Consider the following 18,094-nt stretch of genomic DNA (forward strand, 5'->3'; position numbering starts at 1 on the left):
ATTTCGCTTTCCTAAACTCCGTTATCCCTCGCGAAATATTTTTACAATTTGTCACAAAAACTTCGGCCGTAGATCTCGGGGATTAACCTTCGGTGCGCGCGGCGTTCCGACACTGATATTGTGAATTTGTAAGGCCGGCGTTTCGATAAACAAAGCTGTTTGACTAAACTACACTTGAAAGCAATTTTCTCAAAAGATGCGTAACCATAAATTGCGGAAACGGGATATCTGAACTGAGTACGCACTTTGGCTATCGCAAAACTTATTAAAAAATTATATGCCATTTAATAGGCTATTTAAAAAACCTAGTATAATGTAAGTGCTTGTAAGTTAGACAAAGTGACAGTTTAAATCACCCATTTTCATTATTATAGGCCAGGAGAATGTTAGGAAGCCCTAACATTCTCCTGGCCGTATTTTGGTTCCTGAACAGTAAAAACTGTGGAAAGATAAGTTATGAGGGAACGCAATTTCCAAAGCCCATTACTCATTCTGGAACAAGTCGAGAATTCGAGAATTCGGCTTTCGGCCCTCGGCCATCTTATAAGAGACCTGTCATATCATATATCATACCCACAGACCATATCATAATTTAAATGAGTAACTTCTTTAATTCATTTCAAGTAAATATAGCCTTATTTTGCGGTAATTTTGTCTGTGAGCAAGTTTATAAGTCTCATAAAATAATTGGAAGTTTTACGTTTTGTTTTATTTGAAGTCTAAAGGCCATTTTACGCTAGACATTTATGCCACAAAAAATACCTATTACTAAGTACCTACCCAGAGTGTTTCAATTCTAAATCGATAGTCGTACTATATTTCAATTCAACACAACAAAGAAATCTATCATAGACTAATTATTACCGAATGCTGCTTGAGGCCGATTGATGTCAGTAGCATACCGCATTGTCGCATGTTGATGCTTCAACTTAAAACTTTAATAAACCAAAGCACTACAGGCTTATGACTGGCGATATTTTATCTTACCATGTCGTTTTAGCGATTGTCAAAAGAAACTTATTAAAGTGCCTTTTTAATTAGGTAATGTTCTCTTAAGTAATATCAATATATAAGACATATAAGACTGATATAGAGCCAGGACGTGAGCACTTTAGTCTCACAGCAAGTTCTTTACTTTTACACACGTTACGAAGTTTCCTGAGTAACGACACTTGTCCGACGACCGCGGGTAATATGGATATACGGGTATGGCCGTACTGAGCTAACTGCTAACCATAGTTTGAAAACTTTCGCCAACTAATGAACTTCAGTTTATTGGTCTAGTTTGTATATGAAAAAACGGGTATAATGACTTCGGGTGACTTTTAAGTTTAATTAAATCCACAAATCATTAGTACTGTTTGGGTAATTTGTTCAGAATTTGATATTCGTTTGAGTCAATTTATTTAGGTAACGGTTCTTTTAGCTGAACTAGTTAGCAAATTGGAAATTAAAAAGCGGACTTTTCACATATTTTCCGTATTTCCTGAGAAAAAGGAACTGTTAAGTGTAAATCATTCGTTGTCTTCTATAACTGTCTTGTCTGGGAATCAAAAACTAGAAGTAGGGTACTTTCCGTTGACCTAAATCATGAAATTTCTTGTACGATGGTATGAAGCCCTTCGAGTCCGACTGACACTTATAGTTGTTCTTATAGACGCATAAGTCCTTGATGAAACGAGATGAATCTATGGTGGACACCAAGCAGACCAAATATCACAACCTACAAACACGTTACTTATACAATGCATGATCATATATTAAAGTGAAGTATATCGTTGTTCCAGGAAGTTTCGAATAGTTCTTCAGCCCGACCCGAGCTCCGTGTTCGCGGAGGGCGTGCAGTTCCACTCCTCCGCCGGGCCCATCGACTACAACACCAAGCTGGTTTATTCCGGGAAACTGGAAGGTAAGTTCCCTTCAAGTCCAGGGAAAAATCTCTACAGTCTTATTTCTAACAATCAGTTAACTGCATAAAGTATATTTTGATTTTAGTATACTATTATGTATTCTAAGGTTTTAGAAAATTAGACTATATGTACCTTAGTGATACCCGCGCAACCGCCAGTCCGTTGAGGAAAAAACACAGGTTTTAGTGGGTGCAAGCCCCACATAACCTCTCCGTTTCCCCTGACGGAAGGGTATGCGTTAGGCATTTCCTCTGTACAAAAAAAAGGTTTTAGAAACCTTGTTCTTATGTCATCATCATCATCATGATTAACGCGATTAATAATTTTTAAATCTTGTAAGGTTAACAAAAAACCAGTGGGAAAACAAGAAAAACATCATTTAGGAATATTTTATCAGGTTAGGAATATTTTATTAGGTTTCAATTTATTTGTAGCACCAGTTAATAATAATTGTCAAGTTTTTATGCGCCTCACATAATTGAAAAGGATGGATGGAGTAGACTTAATAGGATCTATTAAGGTTCTAATTTTATAAGGGAAGGGACACGCCTCAGCATTTAATGTAATTACTGTGGAAAATCAAAGAGTATCGCATCCCCACATAAAAGGCAACGGTTTATTTATGTAAATGTGGGTAATTAACAGGATTATACAAAGCTCTTATCGCCCTTATTAGCAGCCTGTCTTAGCCTAAAACATATAAAAGTTTTTCCTGCTTGAACTTTTACTCAAGTTCACATTGTTCTTTTTAGAGTTCCGTAGGATTCCTTGTACAACAATAGTACAGGCATATTTTTTAGAAAAATAATAATTCAGGGTACCCCCTTGACCTGAGCATGAAAAATGAGAGCCTTTTTTATAAAATTTTTGGTTCTGAAACATCTGAGGACTTGAATGTCAACTGCTGGAAGAAAATGGGCTGATGATGATGATCGTTATAATATTTAAATGCAAAGGGTCTTCAGCAATAGCAAATAGGTATTATGAAGTAGAGAGTGAGATAATAGGTTGCAAGGGTACTTAAGAGGGCTCTATCCGTCACTCGTTTCATACAATCGTAGTTCCAATTTCAGCAACCAAAGTCCATGAAATTTTGCAGACATATTCTAGAAATTAATATCTGTGTCTGTGGTGTTTGAGATTTTTCTAAAAATATGTAGTTTTAAAATTACAGGGGCTCAAAGATTTGTATGAAAATTTTTAAGACCGCGTAACGTTGAAACCGAATATTTTAACAGAAATCTGGAAAACCACAGACATAGATATTAGTTTCTAGAATATGTCTGCAAAATTTCATGGACTTTGGTTGCTTAATATTCAGATGAAATTGGAACTACGATTGTATGAAACGAGTGACGGAGAGAGCCCTGTTATCATGCCACTGACGGGTATAATATAAACAAAGCATTATACATGATAGGGTATAGAATAATTCATAATCATTTGCAATTGAATAGCATCAGCGGTCTGGCCATGTATTATTCACGGCACATAACATCCGAATTAACAATTTGATTACAATGTATTCGTATGTCTTGATTACATGTATGTTGTATGCCTACATATAGAGTTAGACCATCGAGTAGCAAAGTGAACGTCATGTGAGCTTACTCGGGGAACTCAAGTCATTTATTCAAATTGGTCACTTTCTGATTGTCAAACAATGATGTAGTGGTGATACGTTAACTTACAAGTGTAAATTAAAAATTTATAACACCCCCGACAAGTGAAGGTTACAGTAACTAGAAAAAAGCTGATAACTTTCAAACGGCTGAACCGATTTTCTTGGATGATAGCTAAGAACACTCTCGATCAAGCCACCATTCAAACAAAAAAAACTAAATTAAAATCGGTTCATTCGTTTAGGCGCTACGATGCCACAGACAGATACACAGATACACACGTCAAACTTATAACACCCCTCTTTTTGGGTCGGGGGTTAAAAACTAAAGCTACGAGGGTTCCAAAAATGTTAATGATGAGAGATCTGTCAACATAGTGTCAACACGAAGACCATTTGACAGGAAGTGCTAATTTTGATTCCCGGTATGCTCTGTGGGGCGCAGAGCGGCGCTTTGAATCGGCACAAAATAATCAGCGCCAATATGGCCCTGTCATTTTGTATGGTACTCCTTGTCTAGCGTACTTGCATACGTCCATAATCCATATCTGTGAGTTGAGTTCATCTTTGCTGCTCTAGTGATATCACAACTCTCTGCATGTATAATGTAGGTCTGTATGTATAAGTAGTATTTATTACCCATACGTCTCAACGCAATTAGGCGGTGTTCACGACATTAGCACAGTCGAATAAGCGACTATTAGGTACCCTTGGGATTTATGGCTATGGTTTATACTTGTCCAATTTCATGTAACGTATCATCTAGGTTTGACTAGTCAATTATTAGGTCTGACAAGTAGAAGGTCTTTTTTAAAAATAGACTAGTGTTGGACTGCAATCAGACCTACTGGTATGTGATGATGCAGCCTAAGATCATGCCTAATGCCTATTCACTCTTGACTTCAACAAGTGTAAATTAAAAATTTTCAACACCCCCGACAAATCATTTTCAAATAAATAATTTATGTATATCTAGGCAACGTCCATCTTGACAGCTTGACATTTGTCAATTGACACTTGAATATTATGAACCTAAGGGTTATCTAACCTTCTTTTCTACAAGAAAACTAGAAAATTGCTGATAACTTTTAAACGGCTGAACCAATTTTTTTGGATTATAGCTAAGAACACTCTCGATCAAGCCACCTTTCAAACAAAAAAAAGTAAATTAAAATCGGTTCAGTCGTTTAGGCGCTACGATGCCACAGACAGATACACAGATACACAGATACACAGATACACAGATACACAGATACACAGACACACAGATACACAGATACACAGATACACACGTCAAACTTATAACACTCCTCTTTTTGGGTCGGGGGTTAAAAATGGATGGGAAAACCGAAGCCGAACAGGCGTTCCATATGCTTGTGGTTCGAATCAGGAAACTAAGAAGCAAATCCTTGCCCGCTGAAGCTAGCCAAGTGCGTGTCTGTCCAGGTTACGATGGAGTTGTTTTTACCCTTTGTCTAGAAGGACCTCATCATCTTAACCCATGGCCGGGCCTATACTGAGCACGGGACTCCCCTTAGATTTGGCCACGCTGGCCAAAGTATGGCAGACTTCACACACGTTTGAGAACGTTGTAAAGAATCTCAATCATACGGGTTTCCTTACGATGTTTACTTTCACTTTTAAGCAACTGATATTACTTAAAAGCTCCTTAGTTTTTATTATATTCTCTATACCTACCCTAAGGTTACCTGGAAGAGATCGCTATATTAGCGATAAGGCCGCCTATTGTACAAACATTCTTATTAAACAACATTGTACAAATATCTTGTTATGATTACATTTCTATGTACATTTGTTGTAAAATAAAGAATATTTTACTTTTGAAGCCCATATAACTTAAAAAAGGTAGAGGCATGTGATAAAGGAGAACTTAGGGAGTGCAAAAAAAAAATCTTTTATCATTTATCTTTATTACCATTCAAATCTCACCCTATGAAGATTCACGCATAATTCCTCGTCGTCAAGATAATAAATTAAGGACTGGTAACAAACTTCAATATTCTGTAGCAAACTTAATAAAACGAAATTACGAGGTGCCACCCATCTGCTACATTCAAGACAAAGTGAAATTTGATGAAATTAGTTCACAAGTTTAATGGAGGGTGCTTCTTGGGAGTTTGACTTTCTTGTCTCCGGCGTTACACGCAACCCACTCAACTTGTTTCAATATTAATAATGTACATATGGAATAATACTGGTTATACATACGCTTTTGTTTCGTTATTTATCTTATGATCTTAACCGAATAGTTTATTGCTAGTTCTTTTCGGTTGCGAGGGAGTTTCGAACCAGTCAGTGGTAGGTTCAGTGACGGTTCAAAAGCTTTCTATTTCTATTTATCTATCTTATATATTTTTAATCCCCGACCCAAAAAGAGTGGTGTTATAAGTTTGACGTGTGTATCTGTGTGTCTGTGTATCTGTCTGTGGCACCGTAGCGCCTAAACTAATGAACCGATTTTAATTTAGTTTTTTTTTGTTTGAAAGGTTGCTTGATTGAGAGTGTTCTTAGCTATAATCCAAGAAAATCAGTTCAGCCGTTTGAAAGTTATCAGCTCTTTTTTAGTTGCTGTAACCTTCACTTGTCGGGGGTATTATTTAAATGTTTAATTTACACTTGTATTTATCTAACATGTTCTGTAGTAGCAATATTATCAATGTAAAAGGGTGTCTGTCTGTCTGTCTGTCTGTCTGCTACGCTTTCCCGGCCCCATCCGATTAACCTATTTTGACGTAATTTGGTAACAAAGATTGCCTTCTTATATTGGCTACTTTTGTCCCGGAGTTCCCACGGAATTTTTAAAACTTAAATAATCTAGTTAAGTGTTCATTATGATTTAACGGTGCAAGATTTATTGTGTGTTATAAATAAACCTGTAAAATTATGAACAGGAATTATATACGTTTAAACATAAAAGTCCTCACTGACTCTTTGACTCTCTACTCATTAACGTCCAGCTCAAAAGGTTAGACCTAGACAGCTGAAATTTTCCCGGTTCCCGGAAAGGTGCCTGTTATAGTCCAGACAAGGAATACGACCGGATTTTCCGAAATTTTCATGAGATAGGGAAGAAAGAGAATTTATATTTTCGACTTACGACTGAAGCGTGAACTGGGCGAACAAAGCCGGGCGGGTCAATTAGTGTATTATACATATCAGTAAAATAAATGCTACGAAAGTCGAGGGGAAGTTGTAATTACGGTTATTTATGAGCGGTTTTCAGTAGCGAATGCAAGTTGCTATATGAGTAGGTACATTGGATGTCCGGAGGCTCTTTGCACCTCGAATTAGTTTGCATAAAATATGGCAGTCCATTTATTTCGTTGGTGTAAACTGTAAATTAATCGCTTGATAAAACTGTGACCATTCCATTAAATCTTAAAATTGTTTGATTTAGATTCAGTTGTATGATAGGCGGTTAAAATTACGTTAGAGTTTCTATTCTAACAGATAAAAATCAACGTTTTTTAATTTTACTTTACAGATGACGATGCTTCACTCGTTTACGGAGTCATCACCGCAGACGGTCTCTTCGATGGAACAATATGGACTCCTACAGAAGAATATTACGTTGAACCTCTTTCCCGGTACGACGTCAACCACCCTTCCATGCACAGTGTCATCTACAGGAGATCAGACGTCGAGCATCCACATGCTGGCCATGAGAATCCTTGTGCTTCACATCTACTGCACGTCAAAGGCAAGCTCGGGTACCAAGGGGAGCTGTTCAACTTTACTGACCAAGTAATCGTTGAAGAAGTGCCCTTCAGCAACCACACAGAAGACTTGAATAGCGAAATAAACAGACGAAAGAAGCGATGGCTTCCCGATGACGAAATGCAAGACGACGAGCCAAAGAAGAACCCCGAACTTCCGTTAGACTTAGACGTCCCGTACACCAGTAATAGTGATCCCTTTGAAAAGTTCAGTACGAGAAAACCAAAAACCAAAATCGATAAGAGTAACCTCATTACTAAAGTGCGACTCGACTCTGAGGAATCGAGACCGAAGCCAAAGACGCATGTCGAAGTGATAAAAACTAAAGCAGGTGTTGTCACTGTTAGTAAGGATATAGTTAAGAAGGAGCCAGTAGGGTATACTGTACTCTCAGCGAACGCGAGCGACGACGGGAGGCACGTGAACAAAAGAGCTACAGTAGATCCAAGAAAAACAACTTGTTTAGTATATTTACAAGCTGATCATATGTTTTATCAGAGATATGGTTCGGAAGAAGCGTGTATTGAAGTTATGACTCGTCACGTACAGAAAGTTAACGCTATTTATAAAGTGACAGGTAGAATATTTGATTTCTCAACCGAGCTTTTATACTTTTTGAATAAAACTAATTAAATACAAAAGGAAATACTTAAAGGCAAACATTTCAAAAGAAATTCGCTTTAAATTAAAGACCTCATTTAACTAATCCCTTCGATTAAGTTTAAACGTTTTCGTTTCATTTCAGATTTCAATCAAGATGGAAAACCAGATAACATTACGTTCATGATTAAAAGAATTAAGGTCCACACACTAGACGCTCTAAAAGACCCAGCTTACAGGTTTCCTAACAATTACGGGGTAGAGAAGTATTTGGAACTTTTTTCAGGTAAGAATAGATGCAGTGATATAAATGTTTCACTAGATGCGGCGCTTCGTAGTAATAACATGTGTCAACGAACATCGGTGTCCGCACTAAGGATGGGATCTATAGAACGCACTTGACTTTGCTCAGACTTAAGACACTGTTAAAACGAGACAGCGTTACACCGCTTGCATTTGTCCCGTTTTAACTGAAACTAAGTCTAAGCAAAGTCAAAGTGCGCTCCATAGATTTCAACATCAGTGGCGACTGCTTAGACACAGTCCGTTTGTAAAAATTAAACTCACCGCTTTTACCAATTTTTTGAGTAAATAGTTTCTATTCAATATAAAGAACATGAGTAGATGTATTACTTTAACAAAAAAAATTGATAGAATTAATTAAATGCGTCATTTGTTCTTTTTCTCCGACTGACCGAATACTAATTAATTTCTTAATTGAATGTAGCGTTTTATTAATTAAAGTACGTTTTGATTCAGAGGAAGACTACGACGCGTTTTGCCTGGCGTACATGTTCACGTATCGGGACTTTGAGATGGGTACACTGGGATTGGCGTGGACGGGGGATCTGAAGAACGCTGGCGGAGTATGCGAGAAGAATGGCGTAAGTATTTTTTGACTGACAATATCTAATAAAAATCACACTTCACACTATCACATCACACTATCACATCACACTATCACTCTATCACATCATACTATGATTACTATGCACTATATACACTACCTGTTATGATTCAATATAGCCCGCTAACAGACAGACAAATGGATGGACAGCGGAGGCTTAGTTAATCGAGTTATGGATCAGAAACAGAGGTTATATCAAGGTTTTTGAGTTTAAACAATTTTGATATAGGGGTGCAGTTGTCTTTTTCCGCTTAGATCTTCTTAACTCTAGTATAGTGAAAAGATTTTAAAAAGTTACGAAAACTATCTTTTTGGTAGATGCTTGTATCATTCCTTCACATTTCTTAGGACATGGAGGAGTCTTAATTTTTAAAGTGACCAACAATTAAACCACCCCAAAGCACTTAGGCCAATCCTGTTGCTACTATAGCTTCCATTCCTTGCATTAGTCCTGCATCCACTGGGAATTATCTTTGAGTGCACCACTCTATTTGTACTAAAGGATAAGATTTGATTCGATCCATCACATAATTGGATCTATTCTTTCTTAACCTCTATATTGGGATTTAGACCTTTGCAATCTTCTTGTTGAGATTTTAACAGCAGACAGTTTTTTTATTATTTTGATAATAAGTAAGCACTTGACTGCCATCTCACCTGGTGGTAATTGACTGTGGAAGCTGGCTTAGCTGGCAAAATATGGCAAGTTTTTGCAAAATTCTCCTGAATAACCTCAGTGTGCAGTTTTTCTTTGTTTCGGTACCTATTTAATTTTTGCCTCTGATCGCTGCTTAAATCTTAATCTTTTTCAAGTAACTTTACTAGAAAAAAGAGAACTGACTTTAAACCTGCGCAATGGGTGATTTATCAATCTATTTGTTAGTACGAAGTGGCGCGACGTCGGAGATGCGTATGCTGCAACACAATTGGTTCTTCAATCAACTGACGGTTACCCGCGCTATTGTCTTGTCTCACTCGTCGTCCAGAACTTTTTACCTGTAGCCAACATGTTTAACAATCTATTTTGAATCGTCAAGAGTCAGCAACTATCAAGAACTATCGAAAAACCCCTTTTTTGTTGATGGAGGAAATCTTCCTGAGTTTGAGAGTTCCTCGATCTTTTTGAAGATAGATCGGGTTATGAGGGATTACTACCCACTTAAACCCCTCGGTGGCCACCCTAAGAAATTATTAAGAAACTCTGGGGACTCCAAGGCTAAGATCTTGACTCCTCAAACTTTACTTAGAGTTAAAACGAGACAGATTTATGTGAAAGTCATACATCTGTCTCGTTTTAATTTAATTTTAAGTCAGAGCTGCAAAGTCAAAGTCCGCTCTATAAACAAAATGTGCCGGAGGCTCTCTTGTGTGATTGAAAACGCCCTAGTCATTATATTAGCAACCAATCACAATTGAAAGGCATTTGTTTGTCGTTATGGAAGGAAAACATTAACGTTTTAGTGGTCGTAATTACGGTCCTTGACCGAAATAATGCTCGAAACCGGAATAGCCGTTAAAGCCTAATGCTGTTAACTCATTTCCGGGATATTGACTAGGTTCAAATCTCACAAAGGTTTTTGATTTAGCAAAATAAATGGTTGTTCCAACTTATTATGTTTGATCATCTGTTACATATATAAAAGGAAAAGCTGGCTGACTGACTGACTGATCTATCAACGCACAGCCCAAATTACTGGACTGATCGGGCTAAAATTTGGCGTGCAGATAAACGTAACGTAGATATAACGTAGACATCCAATAAGAAAATTCAACCCCTAAGGGGATAAAATAGGGGTTCGAAATTTGTGTAGTCCACGCGGACGAAGTTGCGGGCACAACTTAGTCGAAATATAAAATTTCAATGTAAACTTGTAAAACCCAAGATAGAACTAAAGTTATTTTGTTTACAGCGAATGTCAGAACAATTATAATTAACTTAAATATATGGTGTTCCTTGAATTTATGACTAATTATTATGAACATTTTGAACATATAGTAGGTAAATGTCTAAAAGTATACTCATAATAGGAGTATTTCTGAATCCATTGACTGATAATATTTTACGAGTTCAATTTTTCCATGCAAATGTAGAGATACTTTAATTTCAATTTGTTGTTGCAAGTTGAATTCATAAATTCTTCAAATAAATCACTAAACAAAGAAAGAGAAGTTAAATTTTTGATTCTATTAAAACTTGGAGTTTTAACGAGCATTGTATATTTTGGCAGTCCTACTTTCCGGCGGTGCAGTGTTCGTGTTAAAGTTTAATTGTTTTGCAGCACTACCAGTTACTGCTGGTACCTACTGTGTGACTGTGTCGAATTGGTATATTATTTATGTCTTAGGTTGCATGCCAGTATCTAACAAGATAAAGTTGAAAACTAAAACCCGACTGCGATCGTCCTTATAAACGCTGAAATATTAGAGTAAAATTATTTTTCTGTTTCATTTCTATAGCTACATGAGTTCAGAATTTTCTCCTCTTTCATTTGACATCCCACTCGATACAATAGCAAAAAATTTTTTTGGAATCCTCCACTTTTTTTGATGGAACATCCGTTAGGTCAATTTTTTTCGTGTAAAATATAGCCTATGTCACCCGGACCTTTACGACGAATCAATCGACACCTCATTTATCGGTTCGCGGTCTCAACTCCAGAACACGTCTGCGCCATCCTACGACAGACTTGACCTGCTCATTGCCACTTCAGCTTGCTAATCCTTTGAGCTATGTCGGTCTCAACTGTAAGGTTACTTTTAAAAATTGATTTGAATTGTCAACAATAATATAAAATTATTAATTTATCTAATGCAGGTAGTTCGATAAAATCGATATTTGGCTCATTCGATGTCATACAATCTGTTGCTAGGAGGCCAACAAGATTGAACTTGCATAAATACGGGTGTTTTGAAGGTTTCAGTTTAGTCTCCTTCTGAGATTCGGAGCGATATCGCATATTTTCGGTATTTGGATTGTGAACTGAATAATTAGATGTTGTGATAGCAATCACGCTCTAATTAAATTATTTATTTTGGCATTAGTTTGTTTAGATTAAAACTCTCGGATAACCTCTACACATTGAACTTGTGTTTTTTGTGTTGGTTATGGGAGGACATTCCAATAATTCGATAAAAATATTTAAATAATACCTGCTTTTCTGAGTGACGCCAATACTACACAGATAGATACTAATTGTTGGTAATTGTTTGACAGCACTACCGCGGCAGCATGAAGTCGCTCAACACCGGCATCGTGACGTTGCTGAACTACGGCAAGCACGTGCCGCCCGCCGTCTCGCACGTCACGCTCGCGCACGAGATCGGGCATAACTTCGGATCGCCGGTACATTGTTCTTTTTCTTTTTAACCCCCGACCCAAAAAGAGGGGTGTTATAAGTTTGACTTGTGTATCTGTGGCATCGTAGCTCCTAAACTAATGAACCTATTTTAATTTAGTTTTTTTGTTTGAAAGTTGGCTTGATCGAGAGTGTCCTTAGCTATAATCCAAGAAAATCGGTTCATGCGTTTGAAAGTTATCAGCTCTTTTCTAGTTACTGTAACCTTCATTTGTTGGGGTGTTATAAATTTTTAATTTACACTTGTTTTATATCATTCTTTTCATATCTGTAGAGAAGAGGTTCAAAGATGGTAGGGTTCTAAAATGTCAAGACATATTGGAACATTTATTTGCTGATACAATAATTGTAGACATTAATAAGAGAGAACTTGAAAAGACTTCGAAACCACTTCGAGAAAACTGCCGTTTTTGTTCCTTTTCTATCAGTGCATTTGTGGCCCGACTGCATAAATAATGAAACAAGTTTTTGTCAAAATATTTTATTGCTTAACCTTGAATTCTCAAATTCACTTTTCGGATAGAAACATAGTTCGATAAAATAGCTTTGCCGAACCATAGTCGACTTTTTGGAGTTCACAATCAAATGACTTCTCATTAATTCTAATTTTCGCTCTTATATTCCAGCACGACCCAGAAATGTGTACGCCCTTTGGGGAGGACGGAAATTACATAATGTTCGCTCGCGCCACCAGCGGCGATCGAAAGAACAACAACAAATTCTCGCCTTGCTCCCTGCGAGCTATAGACCCCGTGCTCAACAACAAGGCTCGCTCGCCGAAGGGATGCTTTACCGGTAAGTTGGACCTTTGGACTGGGTAACGGAACTGTACCCTCTTAGCCTTATGTAATTCCAATTCACTCATTCTACCACATACGCAGCTGCTAGATTGCCATAATATAGATGTTTATATCTACACGTGGACACCCTACACCGCACCGCCAACACCAGGACACAAATCTGGGCGCTCACTCCTGATTTATTTTTGGTAAATGAGTGATATGACATTCAAATCGCAAAACACACTAGATGTTGGATTTTACACCATAAATTCGTTTTTAGTCATAGAAGATCAGGATCCTGATGGACGATGACGACATACCCATTTTAATTCGCTAATTTTATGCGTTTGCAGAGCCGCAGCCAGCAATCTGCGGCAACGGCGTGGTGGAGGAAGGCGAGGAGTGCGACTGCGGCTGGGCGTCCGAGTGCACGGACGTGTGCTGCCGTCCGCAGGCCGTGCGCCCGCACTACAAGCCCTGCACGCTCACCGAACACAGCGTTTGCAGTCCTAGTCAGGTAATTATTATTAACTTCACTACTGACTCAGATTTCCACTCAGAAAAAGAAGGATTTGGCCATAATCTTACAGACTTTACCTTTGAGACTTTACCTTTGAGAACGTTATGGAGAAATCTCAGATACGCAAGTCTCCTTTCACTGTTAAAACCAGTGATATTTAATTTCATAAAACGCACATTACTCCGCAAAGTTAAGAGGTGTGTGCCCTTAGTATTAAATCCTGTGTACGCCGCCGATTGGAAGGCCGGCATCTTAACCATTAGGCTACATGATATAGAAATAATAATACCTAATCAGGTAATCTGAAATTGATATTTTGATGATGATACCATAAAGGTATCCTTATGTTCGATGAAACTCTTCGGTTTTTACCGCTTTCTAGACTATCGACAGGTTTAAGTGTGTGAATTTTTCCAGGGTCCCTGCTGCACGTCGTCATGCACGCTCAAGTTCGGCGACAAGTGCCGCTCGGACAACGGCTGTCGTGACGCAGCGCACTGCGACGGCAAGCGCGCCGCCTGCCCCGCTAGCCGACACAAGCCCAACCGCACTCGATGCGACAAGGAGCTCGTCTGCTTCATGGGAGTAAGTCGTACTTGACCAGCTCAGCGGTACCAAATGTTACCAAACGCGCCGTCCATGAATTTGCAGTAGGGGTGTGGTGCATATCGCATGCGGAACGTTGTGCGATTATAAACAGATACCAGTATCAGACTTTATCTGGTTTAGCTAATTATAGCAAAAAGCTTCTTATTCCCATGTGTATCAGTATTACATATATAATGCTGGTAAATGTACCGAGGAACAGTGCTGTTTCTTCTTTACCTTTATACCTACCGCTATAACTTTGTTTTCTACAATTTATGGTGACAAAACTCTACTCCCTCTTCTTACGCCCAAATCACAAGACGCCATATGGAACTGTATCTGTACTTACTTATGAAGAAATATACCATCTCTTCAATTATTATTAGTCTTTAATAGCTTTTCAGTGTCATTTTTTTATACCTACCTAAATTCAGAATAAGACCAATATAAGTGGGTAGTTATAATTTGAATATCTTCGAAATAAGACTGAATAGACATCTAGGAGATCATCTCAAATCCGAGAAAACAGAACAGACATATTGCACAATACGCAAGTATATTGCGTTAATACGTAGGTATAATTTCCAAGATGACGTCATTAGATCTTCGGAATCCTGTAATCTTAACCCTACCCATATTGAAAGGAAGCAGCCTTTTTCTTCGTGAGGAAAATCCGTATCCCACCGCTGACGACGGCGCACAAGGGACCTTAACACCTGGTTACTCCGTCAGCAGGTCCACCGCGGAAGAAAGCAGCCTAACCCAACGTTTTATTCCAGGAATGTACCGGCTCCATCTGCCTTGCGTACGGGCTGGAGTCCTGCCAGTGCGCGCCGCGCAAGGACGACCCGCGCTCCGCGTGCGAGCTGTGCTGCCGCAAGCCGGGCGGGCCCTGCATCTCCTCCTTCCACTGGAACTCCTCGCCGTACGATGTGCCGGACATGTACGCTAAACCCGGCACGCCTTGTAACGATTACAATGGGTATGAATCGTTTTTTTTTTTTAATTGGCACCTACTAATGGTATTGCGGCTAATTCTTTTGTACCATGATCTCTAAACTATATTGCCAAGTCTAAATCTAGTGCCATCTGCAAGGAGTATTGTGATATTAGACCTGTCATTTATATCTGGCCCCAACTATAATCATTTGTGCTAAAAAAATTGTGAACAAATCGTCAATAATTCCGCTTTGCAGTAGATTAGGAGTAGGTATTTTAGGAGGAAAACTTCGTAACCCCTTCACATCCCTATTAAATGTAATTTCCCAGGACAGAAGGGAGGGTCAGTCTGGAAACTTATATTGACTCTGTCATATCGAGCCCAATGTTTTCTCTTAAAGCTTCCAACCCCTAACTCCATATCCCTCTTAAATGTAAGCTTTTATCCCAGGACTCTGTCATATTAAGCCCAATCTCATCTTACAAGTTTAACAGTATGCTAACTCGTAATATTGTTTGTTGGAGTCTTCGATGAGTATTAAATCCAGATCCTGTTTAGGTATTGCGACGTGTTCCAACGCTGCCGCGAAGTGGACCCGTCGGGACCTCTGGCCACGCTGCGCAAGCTGCTGCTGTCGGACGAGAGCATCGCCGGCTTCAAGCGCTGGGTGCTGCGCCACTGGTACGCCGTGCTGCTCATACTGCTCGCAGTTATCGCACTACTGGTGAGTGACTCGACTGGCTCATTGGTCCAGTGGTTAACATATTGCATAATATTGTATATTAAATCTTTGAAGAGAGCAACCGTCGAGTTTCTTGCTGGTTCTTCTCGGTAGGAAAAGCATTACGAACCAGTGGTAGATGCTCTTGACAGTTCAAAAGTATGTACTTGTAGAAGTTTAATTGAATAGAAATATTTTGAATTTTGAAAATTATCAATCAACAGGTTCAATTCTCGGTTCTGGCCAAGAAATAGGCATTGGCAAAATTTCTTGACACAAATATGTGTCAAGAAATTTTCAGTACTAGGTTGGAGTTAGGAAGTTGGCGGTGTTTCTCCCCTGTGCCTCGGAGAGCACGTAGAGCCGTCGATCTTACGCCTAATCTCCCTCCGGTCGTGTCGGGTTTCCGTCCCACGGGGAAATGAAAGTGTCTGCCTAAGGAAATAGAGAGTGTGTGTAAAACACCTGTGTTTACGCACACACTACTAGTGCACTATAATATCCCCATATGTGGATCCCTATTCTGTTTGATTTACGTCCATTTTGAATATTTTTGAACATTATCACTTGTATTATGATTTTGAGAAATTTTTATTTTATTTCTAGCGTTGCTGCAGCGTTTTAGATTCCGCAATAGACCTGGATGATAAAAATATATAACACTTTCATTAATAGTTTCTACATTCATTTAGATAAGGAGGTATTGAACAACTCAATGTTAAATGGCTAACTACAAACCATATTGTAATGCTAGCGGACAAGTTGCAACATTCATAAATCATTATCATTATAATATTTAGGAAGGAAAATATTATTATAATATAAAGTGTTCAATGTTTTTATAGGGGCCATGTAGCTATAGCTAGACACATTTTTCTTATTTTTATTGCGCTAAAACTTAAAATATTTGAAGGCCTTAAGGTATTTGTCTTTTCCATCTTGTTTGTTCATCTGTGCTCGGTCTCATCGTGTAGTATGAAATCAAAGTGAGAAGGAAAAATTTTTCAAGACATTTTTTGAGAGAACTTATGAAGTAAATCAAAGTGAACTAGTTGCTAAAAATGATGTAGAAACGAAAACGTTGTATGCACAGTATTTTTCTTGTAAACCGTAGTTTTCAAGAGATAGTCCACAGGTCGAGGAACTTTTCTGTTCTTATTTTTTATCGTTTTTAACCCCCGAACCAAAAAGAGGGGTGTTATAAGTTTGACGTGTGTATCTGTGTATCTGTCTGTGGCATCGTAGCGCCTAAACGAATGAACCGATTTTAATTTAGTTTTTTTTGTTGGAAAGGTGGCTTGATCGAGAGTGTTCTTAGCTATAATCCAAGAAAATCGGTTCAGCCGTTTTAAAGTTATCAGCTCTTATCTAGTTACTGTAACCTTCACTTGTCGGGGGTGTTATAAATTTTTAATATACACTTGTTTATTTGAACAACTTTATTACCTAAAACTATGACAAATATTAAAATACAGGGTTGATTTACAAACAAAGGGCGACCTTATCTCTTCCAGGCAACCCATACTTTGATCATATTGTAAATAAGCTAGAGTTCTTTTTAATGATTTTCCCCTATAATAAGTGTAATCGATGGTTTTTAGGTGGCTAGCACCCGCTTCTTCGGCCGCCAAGCTAAGAAGATCAAATCAGTCACAATCATCCACTCCTCCACCACCGAGACCGTCCGCCTGCCCGACGCCGCCGACCAGGGGCTCATCGTGCACACTGCTGTTAGGTAAACATGACCAAGTAACATACACCTTAACATCAACATTAACTTCTAGAATCTTCCACATGCGTTCCACACGGTCTTGCGTCTCCTAAATCCAGTGGCTTCCTGCGATTCTGCATTTCAATCGAGAAGATCATCGGCATCTATCAAACATGAACAACCAGCCTATAGTTTTTGTTTTTAAAGGAAACAAAAATCCTACTATTATTATAAACGCGAAAGTTTGTATGTATGGATGAATGTAAAGAAGGATGTAGGTACAGCTGTTTGTTACTCTTTCACGCAAAAACTACTGGACGGATTTGGCTGAAAGGAATGGAGATAGATTATACCCTGGATTAACACATAGGCTACTTTTTCCCCCAAAAATCAGTGAGTTCCCACGGGATTTTTAAAAACTATATCCACGGGAACGAAGTCGCGAGCATCAGCTAGCTAGAGCATCAACTACATAATAAGAATATCGTGAAAAATTAGATAAAACAGTGTGTAAAAAGTAGGTATATTAAAATACCAATGGTGGATAAGCGGCCTTTAGGTCGCCATGTCAATCTACAGATGGTAGGTATGATAGACTGATACCAGCTTTCGATTTCTATGTACGTGATTCGGAACACTAAATCTCATTTTATCACGATTTGCTAACGGTATGGTTTTTCTAGACTATAATATTCAACCG

The 18,094-nt window shown here is 38.4% G+C and overlaps 1 protein-coding gene across 1 annotated transcript in view; it reads left to right on the top strand.

The window, feature by feature from the left end:
* Positions 1-18,094, top strand: part of LOC123867426 — a 212,647-nt gene that overhangs the window by 192,099 nt on the left and 2,454 nt on the right. The window contains exons 3-13 of the mRNA XM_045909438.1: positions 1,788-1,909; positions 7,037-7,846; positions 8,015-8,155; positions 8,629-8,753; positions 11,991-12,119; positions 12,759-12,927; positions 13,268-13,431; positions 13,852-14,019; positions 14,802-15,004; positions 15,521-15,686; positions 17,285-17,418. Of these exons, the coding sequence (XP_045765394.1) occupies positions 1,788-1,909; positions 7,037-7,846; positions 8,015-8,155; positions 8,629-8,753; positions 11,991-12,119; positions 12,759-12,927; positions 13,268-13,431; positions 13,852-14,019; positions 14,802-15,004; positions 15,521-15,686; positions 17,285-17,418 (2,331 nt within the window). The remainder of the gene's footprint in view (positions 1-1,787; positions 1,910-7,036; positions 7,847-8,014; positions 8,156-8,628; positions 8,754-11,990; positions 12,120-12,758; positions 12,928-13,267; positions 13,432-13,851; positions 14,020-14,801; positions 15,005-15,520; positions 15,687-17,284; positions 17,419-18,094) is intronic.

This window comes from Maniola jurtina, chromosome 8, assembly GCF_905333055.1.
Source record: "Maniola jurtina chromosome 8, ilManJurt1.1, whole genome shotgun sequence".
NCBI classification, from domain to species: Eukaryota; Metazoa; Arthropoda; class Insecta; order Lepidoptera; family Nymphalidae; genus Maniola; species Maniola jurtina.